The sequence below is a fragment of the Malaclemys terrapin genome, chromosome 4, assembly GCF_027887155.1.
Source record: "Malaclemys terrapin pileata isolate rMalTer1 chromosome 4, rMalTer1.hap1, whole genome shotgun sequence".
Classification (NCBI taxonomy): domain Eukaryota; kingdom Metazoa; phylum Chordata; order Testudines; family Emydidae; genus Malaclemys; species Malaclemys terrapin.
In genome coordinates, this window is record NC_071508.1 from 129043155 (window position 1) to 129056006 (window position 12852).

The 12852-nt window shown below is 45.6% G+C and overlaps 1 protein-coding gene and 1 long non-coding RNA gene across 3 annotated transcripts in view; one reads left to right on the forward strand and one right to left on the reverse strand.

The window, feature by feature from the left end:
- CCDC85C (coiled-coil domain containing 85C) overlaps positions 1-3406 on the reverse strand; it is a 146990-nt gene extending 143584 nt beyond the window's left edge. For both annotated transcript variants that reach the window (XM_054025007.1, XM_054025006.1), the window contains exon 1: positions 1911-3406. In XM_054025007.1, the coding sequence (XP_053880982.1) occupies positions 1911-2619 (709 nt within the window). In that variant the 5' untranslated portion in view covers positions 2620-3406. The remainder of the gene's footprint in view (positions 1-1910) is intronic.
- Positions 3407-3510: 104 nt separating this feature from the next.
- On the forward strand, positions 3511-12592 carry LOC128835705 (uncharacterized). Its single transcript, XR_008444689.1, has 3 exons — positions 3511-3632; positions 8987-9091; positions 12316-12592. It is a non-coding gene; the product is annotated as an uncharacterized LOC128835705 (long non-coding RNA).
- The last annotated feature ends 260 nt before the right edge of the window (positions 12593-12852 follow it).

The following is a 12852-nucleotide window of genomic DNA, read 5'->3' on the forward strand; positions in this document are numbered from 1 at the left end:
TAAAATAAGATCGACAATTCTGCTTTGAAGACATTTTAAAATTCTGCTTCAAATTCATGAGATGGTAGAGTAGCGGGAGAAGCAAATTACTTTTAAGATACTGAGTATGTCCTGCAACATCTGAGGACAGTACCAGCCTCTAAACCAGCATTCCCTGCCCTGAGTTAAATGGATGTAATGTGTTCAACTATTGTAGGGGAAAGGCAGCTATTGCAAGGGAACTCGGAGCATGGCAAGTTAGTGAAGGATAACACTCTTCAGGATTCGGTTGACAAGACAGAGTGACCTCAAGTCCCACTCACATTCTCTGGGGCCCTGAGGCTTACCCATAGAACACCAGGACCTTGCCATGCCCTCTGCTCCCTCCGCCACTCCTAAAACCCCTTCAGTCTTAAGGGACAGTTACTTGGCAACTCTGTCAAGTCACTCTATCTGCCCCCATCCTGTGGTTCTCCCGTGGGAGGGGATGATCTACATCTACCCCTTTGTAAGTGTAACATTCTCACATTGGGAACATGACAAGTTGACAACATCAGTCAGAACCAACTCCCCCACTCCTCCCTTCTGACATTCCACTCAGCCCTTGCTGTTGCAAGATGTTGATGCTGAGGCTGCCGTTTCTAAGCTTGGAGAAGGAGGATGCTGTAGTTTATACCCCATTTACCACAGAATATTCCAATCTGATTTGGATATTCTGGTGGAAAGTGGTTTGAAGAAGCTGAAACTCCAGCCGTTGTGTATGAGCCCAGTTTGCTTCCTATTGATTCTTCTCATCTGAATTGCGCCCTTTAGAAGTTCTTCCTGTCAAATTTGAAATCCTCTTGCATCCCAGACTTCTTTCCCCACAAATCTGGATTTTAAAGACATTCCGGGGATATGCTAGTAATAATATTATTATCAATATTAGTATTATTACTATTTTACAGCCAGCTCAATATAGACTTTACTGGGAATTTGCCTGCCTCAGAAGAGCAAGATGAGACCTGTCATCATTCCATATTGGGATTTTTCTAATTGTGACCACACTGTTGTATCAAGTATAAGTACAGTTTCAGTTATAGAACTCTGATTATTTCACAAGAGGAAGGGCGGGGGGGGGGGAGTAGGGGGGTAGCAAAAGAGTTAAGCTAATTCCTAAACATTGAACACAGTCTTTAGCTACTAGGCATTGCTCAATTTCAGACAGTCTGCCAGTGAAAGCCCCATGGAGCTAACAGGTGATACTTTTATCTATTATCTGGCAGATGAGGACTGTAATAATTCCAACATCCCAACTATGCTTTTATCAAGCTCATCAAACTATCCGGCAAGCAGCTAAGATAAAACAAAACACTAACAGGAAAAATCAATGTTTATTTAATTCAGAAAACACATAGTCAATTTGCCTGCCAGGACTTAAAACAAAAAATAAAAGACCATCCCACAGTCGTCCGTCCGCCCCCCCCCCCCCATTAATAATGCATCTGATGAGCATTTAACAATAGTGTAACTACATCAGAACAGCTCCACTATGAATTAGTTATCAGATTAACAGGTTTAATAAAACCACAGAGAAATGCACAGGGTGCATTTCACATTTCCCAGAAGATCACCTACTGTATTTATTATCATACAATTACTACTCCTTATAATAAATGATAACATGCATTCCCAGGGACTCTTCCGGATGGATGCAATGTCCAAAGGTCAATGCACTAACCCTCACAACGCCTCCTTAAGACAGGCATCTCCATTACACAGGTGGCGAAGTGGAGGCAGAGTGGTTAAAGCGACTTGCCCAAGTTCAAACAGGAAATCTGTGGCAGAGCTAAGCATAGAACCCATGTCACCTCACCCCAGTTGTGTAAACACTAGACAGCACATCCTCAAACAGAACTAGAGAGAGGGAGGAAGTGGGGGAACAGACTTACCATTGAGACCATTGGGGATACTCCTGTGGTGAAGGGGTGCAGACAAGTCATCCATAGATCTCCTTATTGCTCCAGCCTTATTCTCGACCGGTTTGTGATGGTGGAGGTGATGGTGATGATGATCTGGGCTCCCTGCGCTCCCAGTGCTGGAGGTGCTACTCCCATCCCCCACATCCCTGGTGCCAGAGCTCCCATTCAAATTGGTCAAACTGGCCTGGCTGTCTATAGAGCTCCTAGAGCCAGCTCCATTTCTCTCTTCATCTAGCATGAGAACTATCTCCTTCAGCTCCAAGTTCTCCCTCATGAGGGACTCCTGCTTTGCCTCTAGCTCCTTCAGCTTCTGTTGATACATCCCAACTTCTTTCCACATCACACTGGCCGTGTGCCTCCCAAACCTCTGCCATTCCCTGGACAGTTTTTTGCCTTTCTGCCGGTCATCATCCAAGAAGCAGCAGAGCTCTCTCAGTTCCTGATTATCGTCCTGTAATTTCTGATTCACCTCCTTCAGCCCCCTGATCTCATGCAGATGAACCTGCAGCCTCCTGTTTACATCCTTCATTAAGTTGCCATGTTCCACCATTAAGTTCATTTTTTCATTTTCTACTTTCCTCAATCTTTTCACCAGCTCTTCCTTGCTCCATCTCATCATCTCCTCTTCTGAAATTTTGTTCAGGTCTTCCTTAGACCCGTCCAGAGAATTTTTTGCCATATTTGAGTCTAGATATTGTTTCTTTTTAAATAATAATAAACAGTGTTTTCTGGAACTAAAATTTACTGTAACATGTTGGGCAGGGAGAAAATTATAGTTCTTCAGAGAGGATGGGGCAAAGAAAAAAACAGCAAATTCACCTTGAAAGATTTGTCCCCCATATCAAAAACCAAAAAAAGGGGAGATCCGATTCAAAGCTTTAGAATTCTTTTAATTAAGTCTCCAAAGTTAATCAATCGACTTACCCTAGGAGAACACAACACTAAGTGGAGGCTTATCAGCAACGGTCTGTCTTCTTGGATTTGCTCATTTCACTTGTTCCTCTACAAAAATCCCAAACCCACCGATTTCCAATAAACAGTACAAATAAAATAATAAGGGCACCATTAATTCCTCCAGTGCAGACCCAGCTTTCCCGATCCGATCCCTGTCCACATCACAGCTGCTGAGCTAGGTAGCTGGTTTTTAAAATAACATGTGAAATAGAAACCTGTCCCTCCGGTTGTTTGTTTTGCGTTAATTCCGAGGCTGCTGTCCGGATGATGTCAATGCCTTTGTAAATTGCACGTAAAAAAATTCATGACAAGAGGTGGTGAGCGAAGGAGCATTCCTCTAATGGCACAATCATCAGAAAGCAGGAGCTAAGCTACAGGGCTTGAACTGGTCCCACCTACTTCTGGGGAGGAGAGCGGAGGTGGGGGCCCCCTCCAATATTGCAAGAGAGAAAGCACAGCACAGATCCACTAAACAAGAGGCTTCCCCCACCTTCTTACCCGGCTGCTGCTGAATACAGACAGTTTTTTGCTCCGGGAGAGGAGGATTAGAGAGGCAGGGACCTCCCCCCGCAGCCTGATTGGGTATCAGAGGCTGGGGGCAGGGACCTTGCCATGCTCCAGACTTTTCAGGTTGCATTCGCTCTGCGCCTCGGGTCAAGTTACTGGGGAGAAGTGGTGGCTCCCCCAGCCAATGCGAGGGCTGCAAAGCGCTTTCAAAAAGCAGGTACAAAGGGAAAGGTAGGGCAGCGTCGCCTCTTAAAGGGGCCGCACTCTACACACACACACACAATCTGCCTTTGCCAGCGTCTCGCTCGGGCTAACCCAGCAGCCATGTGTCACCGTCAGGCTGTGTCTGAAAGAAGCCGGCTGCTCCTGGGAACACAGGGGACGCAGAGTCTCTACTGCCTTATTGTATGTCTGTAAATGGCCCCAACTCTTGCTCTCTCTGCAGCAGTTGCTGGTGAATTTGGTTTATTTGTGCATTAGGTTTGCTGCCTGGGTTCCATTATGAGTTATTCATGCTTATTTATTTATTATTGGTTTGTTTGATCCCTGTTTATTACCAAGATCCGTATAGGACAAGGGATGTGGTGTAAGAACCCCCCACACACACACACACCTCTTGATGCAGCAACCAGGAAAGCAGGTGGGGTGGGGTATATGGGGAGGGAGGTGCCCTTTATTCCAGCAGCAGAGATTTCCCAGTTCTGGGGATATTCCTTTTGTTGTGATGGTGCCTTGGTAACCACGGTGAACGGGAAACACGGTGCTGACCCTGGGATTGCTGGCACAAGCAGGCAGTGTCACAACAGCTGCAAAAACAACCCATGGCTTGTTGTTCGGAGGGTTTCCACTGGTCAGTCCGAAGCATGTGTCTCGGTCACTTACCAAAGTGGCACCACCAAAGCTGAGGTCCTGCAGTCGATCACTTGGGTGGCTTTCTATCATTTTGTAGGGCTTCGCAGGGATGGGTGCATTGTATCTAGAGAGAGAAATAACCAGAGAGGGGAAAGCAGCCCCTCCTCTAACTTCTGCCCACATACATCTGAGGCTACTCTATGCTGTGTAGGCCTCCTCTCACAGCCTCCATCCTGCTAGCCCTTATCCTGTGCGGCCCAGCCCCTTCTTCCAGCGCTGTTACGTAACATGCGGCCCCTCCTCAGCCCCATTACATTAGATAGTAAGGTCACTTCTCCCGCCACTCTCCCCCTAGAAGGCCTTCATCCTTCTCTGACTCAGTCTGTGTCAGCGTTTGGCCGCACCACAATATAGCTTTGGAACCAAGTCAGTTTTCTTCAGCGTATGTACTAGTGCCTCCAGTCCTCTGAGTCCCCCTCTTGTGGCTGCTCCTCTATCTGCAGCTGGGCAGCAGCCTCCTGTGACCTATGCCTCAGCTACTCTAGCCCACTGGTGAGTGTGTGAAACGTTGCCCTCAGTGCCCTCTCAACAGGATAGGGATCTGCTAGAGTCCCCAGTTGGTGCGGCTTGGCTTGTAAACTCAAGCTGTCATGGTTTATGCTTTTAGTTCTGGAGGCCCCTGGTTCAATCCTTGGTGTGTCAGCCAAGATGGTGGCCATCACACCACCACTATGGCTGCCCCAAGGGTGAGGCAGCCCTGCCCCCAGGGAGGTGAGTTTTCTTACCATACAAGCTAAGGCCCTTCCTGTTGCTACACCTCTCACCACAATGAGGGGAAGGGAGACCAGTACTTGTGGCACACAGAGCCTTTGGCTAACCTTAGACCTTGCTTTGACCAGCCTTTACTGAAGGATTACTCAGTACTGGCCAGAGGGATCTGGCAATACTGGTGGACATACTCAGCTGCTGTCTAGAGCAGTGGCCCAGATATCAGAGTGTGTGGGGACTGCATTGGACTGCTTCTCAAGTGGGCAAGGTGGAAGGAAGTGAAAGGCACGGGAGTGGGCTAGGTCAGCCTCAGATGTTTGCATCGTCTCAGCCCACTACGCAATAGGCTACAGTAGGGGTGTTGGCTGTGCACCAGAAGAGACATCCCTTCCCCTTTCATAGCCATACCTCTTCACAGGGACCCTCTTTCCATCCACAGCCTGTGGGGTGCTCAGCTACATTCTGAGCAAATTCACATATAACCCCCAACAATGGAGGATGTTCATGAGTTTCTGCAGCAGCAGCTGAATTGCAAGATTCCTAATTGTCCATAGTTTTAAAGGGAAAAATACAGAAAGGACATTTTCTCCTGCAGATCCCGCTATTCTTGACATACTGCTGGTTAGGAAGAATGAGCTGGAGGCCAAGAAGAAGCTGGTCATAGCCGGTAACAGCAGTACTGCTTAGCTGCAATTTAATGAGTGCTTTCTGAGGAGCAGGGATAGCCTTGGAAGGAAAGTGAGCAACCAGCTTTGGCTTGAAGTCATCCCTATAGCTAGGCCTGGCAATTTTCAGCATCCTGCTAATGGCCTTCCCATTGTCCCTGAACCCAAGCATGAGAATGAGGAAAAACAGGTGAGCTGGGCACATGCACAGAGTGCAGTGGTCAGCACAGGGCCCAGGCTTGCTGGTTGGGGAGGGTTAGCTCCATGTTGCTGGAGAAAGGGTGGACGGTAGGCGAGATGCAAACTCCAGCAATGCAGGAGGGAAGGGTCTGGGTAGGGAGCTGCAGAAGTGTCATTGGACTATGTTGATTGAAGAGCTGCTGAATATATCTGGGAGGGGGTTAATATTTGCATAGTGCCAAGCAAGTGCTAGGCAGTTTTGTGATGGTTGTAGGATATCTCATAAAGGCTACGTGCTAATAAATAAGTATGCTTTGCACTTATGTGTCACTTCTCATCCATAGATTTCAAAGGAGGGTAAGTATTGTATTACTAGACCTATTTTACAGATGGAGAAATTGAGGCATAGAGAGCAGTGCATTAAGTCAGTAGCCTTGCCAGGAAGAGAACACAGGTCACCTGACATTTAGTTCTGTGCCCTATCTTCTGGACTCACCACTTCTCTACACCCATAATTTGAAATTTGCTTTTGCCATGTATTGCATTGTAAAAGGAAAAATGCACCAACAATTAGTTGTGGTGGTGCTGCCAGCCATTTCCTTTGTGACCTTAACCTGTCTTAGAATGTCCCTACTGGGAAATCATCACCTTCCTTATCCAAAGGGAATCTCAGTCAATGATTCATTTGACCTCCAGGTTAACTTTGTGCACTCTCAGTCTTTTGGCCACATTGGAAAGCTAGTAAGGGCCTGTGGCCTTCATGCCCTTCTGGCAAAAGCAACTTCAAGTCTGATGCATCAGAGCATGGTCACAGAGCAATGGCCCAAGGAATTCCAGTTGCTGCCCTTTGGTGTTATATTGTTAAGTTTAATTCAATAAATTTGCAGCCTCTTGGACATTTTTCTGGGTAAGTTAGTCTGGGATCATTGGTTTCTGCCTCTGGCAATGTCCTCTGTAAGTAAAGACAATTCCCTACTCCTCACTGGAGAAGAAGAGAGGGATTTCCCTGCCTCTGGTGGAACACATTCCTCTCCATGGATGCTGCTAAACCATCCCTTAGCCAGGCTAACTTTTATCCCTGGTTCCTAAAGAATGTAGGATAACAACAGTCTGAGATTGAGGACACCTGCTAGATCCCCGAGTGTGGGATATGCAGGTGGTCCCCAATATTAGATATTTAACCGGATCAATCTATTTCTGAAGAACAAATTTCTGGCCTGTACGTTGAATCTGATTGCACCAAGTGGCAGGATACCTTGGGCTCCAATACAAGGATTTTATTCCCTACTGGCAAATGACTCAATCCAAGCACTGCCCTACACTTTGCCTGGAGCGAGCTCGTACTGGTTTCATGTTAGGGTGTCCTGCTGTACAGTTCTTGTTCATAAGCAGGCGCTCATGTTGTCAAAACAGCAATTGTGTAAGATCAACATAAGAACGTAAGAACGGCTATACTGGGTCAGACCAAAGGTCCATCTAGCCCAGTATTCTGCCTTCCGACAGTGGCCAATGCCAGGTGCCCCAGAGGGAATGAACAGAACAGGTAATCATCAAGTGATTCATCCCCTGTCACCCATTCCCAGCTTCTGACAAACAGAGGCTAGGGACACCATCCCTGACCATCTTAGCTAATAGCCATTGATGGACCTACCCTCCATGAATTTATCTAGTTCTTTTTTGAATCCTGTTATTTTTAAAACTGTATCTTCTTGACTATAAGAAGTTCTAGGTCATATTTTATCATTACACTAAGTACAAAATAACTCCTGGCTTGATGAAGAGTGGGATTGTAGAACACCTGAAGGTTTGGAACTAGAGTCTGACTGGATCCCACATGGCCATGCCGGGGAGACAGATTGCATCCCCCTGCACAGCTGTGCAGGATGAACCCACATCGTGGGAAGAGCAAGGGCTGTGTATCCGATACAGCTCCCCCCATCAGAAAGGGGGAGGAAGTTGGTGGAGCCAGGGCTTTGCCCCCATGTGCCTGTCAGCACAATTGGCTGCATGTGGTGGGGGAGCATGTATGCTGCATCTAGTAATTAACAGATACTGCATAGTTATAAAGAGGAGCTCCAGGAGAAATGTGTCCCATAGGGGATCACTCAGGCACAATGCTTACAGGATCTTCCTGGAGCAGCTCAGTTATGTGCTGCCCCTTACTCCAGGTTGAATCTAAAGGCTCAAGCCAGCCCTTTATTTTTAGTTAGCCCACTGTAAGATCTCCCTTGCCACTCCTTGCATCTCATCTTCTTGCATGAATAATAACAATACTGTTCTAACTCCTGTGGCTTTTCATTGGCAGATCTCGGCATGCAAGTAAAAGAAAAGCCAAGGTGTAGAGTGGCAAAGTGACTTGGCCAGCAACTCAATGCAGAGCAGAGAATTGAAACCAGGTCTCCCGCTCCCCAGTTCTGTTGTTTCAGGAGTGCTCCATCCTCACTTGTAAAATTACCCTTCAATTTGCTGGGAGGGAAAGGAGGAAGGAGGGGTGAAGGCAGAGGGAGTTGTTTGGAGATGTCATTCCACATCACTAGGAGGAGAAGGTCGTGATGATTGCGCGATGCAATCTGGACGTGGCTGGACTGGGCAGCATATTACCAGGGCTGCCCTTGATTTGCAGCACAGAAGTTAACTTTGTGGCGTCAGAGTTGACCTTGTTCCCCAGAGAAGCTGTTTTTTCTGGATTATTTTTTTTCCCCCCTGGAGGAAACTCTGGATGAATCTGTTCTACAGCTGGCTTTGCAAAGAATTAGCCTAGTGAACAAAAGAGCTCCAAGGGTGAAAGTATTAATATACTCTAAGAAGATAGATCATTGTGATGATTAATACTTAGTATATAAGGATACAGACATCCACTAGCAGCAAATAGACATGAATGACTTGTATTTGGTGGGGAGGGCTCTCACCCAGACATCTTTCTTTAAACATGGGTATCATAATGCTTTTTAAGTAGATGAAAGCATTGTCAGCTTGGGAAGGTGCTGAGGGAATATGTTGTCTACGTAGGGTAGAGGGCTCAGAGTCAGGACTCCTGCCTCTGTTCCCAATTTTGTCACTGATTCTGAATCCTCTTGGGCGTGTCACAACCTCTCTGTGCCTCTGTTTACCCATGTTTAGAGTGGCTCTGATGGATGTTATGAGGCGTGTCTGGAACCTCTGTCAGATTTTGGAGGGAAGTGACTACATCAATGCAAGATAATATTATCAACAATACATATTAAGGTATTTAAATAGGTTTATTGCCCTTATCTCAACAAACAACACACATCCTGGGATATTTTTGAAGGGCTTGTGCTTTCTACATCCAGCTAACAAAGCCAGTTCCTCTATGTGGTTCTGCTGGAATTATGGTTCTGCTAGGCCAATTTCAGATGGAAAACTCAGAGGAGTTCATAAACAACACACCAAACATTTGGTTTGTTACATTTAGCAGCGGGGCCTTCAGCAAGCTGTGAATGAAAAGTCCTTTTAATATGCATGTCATCATAAGCTTTTTATGCCCATGTAATACTGCATCAAAGCCTAACACTTGCACTGAAATTAAAATAACATTCTTTTTTTTTTACTTTATTTGGGGATTAATTTATTAAGCCATTGTGTAATGCAACAAGAATTTTAGGAAAAAGTTACGGGGCCAAATTCATCCCAGGTGTCACCCCCATTGAATTGAGTGGGGTGACGCCAGGGGTGAATTTGGTGCCTGGTATTAGAAATTACACATCACATCACTTAAGTCTTACCGAAGCATTCCCTCTACAGGGCTGAGTCAGTATTACAAAAAACACTTCTAACGCTCTGATCTAGGCTAGTGCTTCTCCCCTTGAGATTCTATGGCTCTCAGGAAACCCCTATCTCAGAGTCAGGTTTGACCTCTGGAAGAGGAGGCAGAGATCCCAGGGGGAGCTCTAAAAATGGCTTTGCACATGCACTGGAGCTGCCAGCATCTCTTCCTATTCCTCCAAGCAGCCTGGAGTGGGGAATGAGAGGAGAAATTAGACCAAACTCACCTCTGGCACATTGATGTCAGTGGATTTGTCCCTGCTTACATGAATTTGACCCATTGTGTCGAATGAACTTGCAGTGAATCTTTTCCCAAGTAACCATGGTACAGTGCACTGTGATGTGTCTGACTATCCTATGTGCCGATTAAATCTTAGGATGCAGTATCATGACACAAGCATTGCAACAGGGTGCCCCGATATCACTCCATTGCTTTCTGACTCCCTGTGAATACATTTGCTGACAGAGTGACTCTTCTGCTCTGCCAGGTTGAAGATTGCTTATCTAGACAACCTAATGCTACAAACCCATATCAGAATGAACCCTTTGCTCTCGAATGCAAGGGGCCAGATCCCCAACTCAGTGGCACTACGCCAGTTCACACCAGCTAACGATGTGACCCTTAGAGTCTAAACTCCATTAATCACTTACCCAAGTTATAAATCTTCATCCCTATTAGTCTTTTCCCACAAATCAGCGCCAAGGACTAATCTTTGATTAATATTTTTAAATGCTCAAACCAGGTTACGACAGTGAAAGTTTCTGCTACATGATAATACAAACTATGCTACATTCCTAATCTGTGCAAATGAGATTTGTCCATTGCTCCAACTCTAATTAAATAGTAATTTGAGCTTGAGATTTTCGACCTCGCTATCGTGTTTAATTCTTTCTTCTTTTATTTGTTACCCACTATATGATCAGGACCAGATCCACTGGAAAGCCCCAGGAAAGGGGTCTGTCATCCCATTAGCCCCTCTAGCTGAGATAAAACATAAAGGCAAGATTCTGGCAAAATATGCAGCTAAGTACCTAGGTACTGAGTTCAGCTACTATAACTAGGCCAAATATTTCCTTCATTCTGCTTGTGAAATTCTACCTGACATCAATAGGGAGTTTCATTGTAAGAGGTGAGAGCATCCATTTGCTTTATAATTCAGGAGCTAACAAACAGATAAAATGCACCAGCAAAATATATATATATCCTACAGTAGATTCAGGGAACTGTTAAGATTGTGATCAACCACCGTAGGCAAACTCTTCACCAGTCCAAAAGTCAGATCCTAAAAATGCCATTGTGTAGCGTGTTGGTTAGATTTGAGATAAATACTTCCTGAGATAGTAGATCAAATTCTGTTGTTCTTGCAATGGTGATTGGGAGGGAAGGTGTCCATTGGAGAAATTCTCTGTTAAGATGTGGTCTACGCTCTGAAAAAAAATCAAGAAGCCCTCTTCTAGAGTTTCCTGCATTCTCTCAGTAACATTATTGAGCCCAGATTGGCTCCAGGGACCTTTAACAGGGCTGTGGGGGGAATTCCAAGCTAGCTCTCTTTTTTGTTTCACTAAGGCCTGGTCTACACTGAGGGGGGATCGACCTAAAATACGCAACTTCAGCTATGAGAACAGCATAGCTGAAGTTGACGTATCTTAGTTCGACTTACCTCGCGTCCTCATGGCGCGGGGTTGATTGCCGCGGCTCCCCCGTCGACTTTGCTTCCGGCTCTCACCGAGCTGGAGTTCAGCAGTCGATGGGAGAGCGATCAGGGATCAATTTATCGCGTCTACACTACACATGATAAATCGATCCCCGATAGATCGATCGCTACCCGCCGATCCGGCGGGTAGTGTAGCGGTACCCTTACGTGTTAAGAGTTTTAACCATGGTGACGGTAGTAAGTTTCATGGACATTTTTCATTAAAATTTCATTTTCATTGAAATTTTCCAACCGCCTCTAGTGAGTGGGTGGGTTTTTTCACCAACTTTTTGAAGATTTTGTTATATTAATCTTTAGATACGTAAAATAATATAGGAAGTGGGGTCTAAATCCTAAAAGGCTCTGGGCACATGCAGCTCCCACTTGGGAGATACAGGTAATCAGCACTTCTCAGAATCTGTCCCTGAATATTTATATTTAACAGTTATAGCAAGAATTTCACTGCTAGCTAAATCGGGGGAGCCATTTGTCAAGTGTTGAGAAAACCCCCAAACTACTCATAACATTCTAATCAAGAAGATGGCAGTGTACAAATGAACTACAGGCAACATTAGCTGAGGGTTGGTCTACACTGGGGGCGGGATCAATCCAAGATACGCAACTTCAGCTACGCGAATAGCGTAGCTGAAGTTGAAATATCTTGGATCAAATTACCTGGGGTCCACATGGAGCGGGATCGACGGCCGCGGCTCCCCCGTCAACTGCGCTACCGCCGCTCGCTCTGGTGGAGTTCCGGAGTCGATGGTGAGCGCGTTCGGGGATCGATATATCGAGTCTTAACAAGACGCGATATATCGATCCCGGATAAATCGATTGCTACATGCCGATACGGTGGGTAGTGAAGACGAACCCTGAGTCACCTCATCTGCCAGAATTCAGCAATAAGCTGTGCCGTTAAGTTCTTGAAATCAAACGTTTAAACAAAACTAAACATATTTTTTTCTCTTACAGAATTTACAAGACATCAGCAAAAAAGAGGAATATAGAAGTAGCCAGACTGGATCAGACCCTCCTGTATCTGACAGTGGCCTGTACCAGATTCTTGTAAAGACTGTGCAAGAAACCTGCCCAAAGGGTGAGTTTCTTCTTAACCACCATCTGTTACTGGTTGGCTTATGCCCAGAAACATGAAGGTTTACATCTCTTCTGCAGATATTTGTAATCCTATCTAACCTAACAGGGGACTAAAGGGACATTGTTAATATCACTTTATTTTTTAAATGTTCTCTTAAAATCTTATGTGATGAATCAAATATGTACAATAAATGACAAATAAGGTTTCCCTACATCTCAGGGATCTGAGGCAATCACAAAGCTTCACTCCTTTAGTTGCCATGACATCATCATATGCCCCTGAGGCCAAACCCTGTCCTTAGATACATGCATAATTCACAGCAGGGGGATGGAGGTATCTGAGGAAATGATCTGGTCCACGCTGCATGTGTAACACCTCAGGGTACTATTCTGCAAGGGGCTGAATGTATCTTG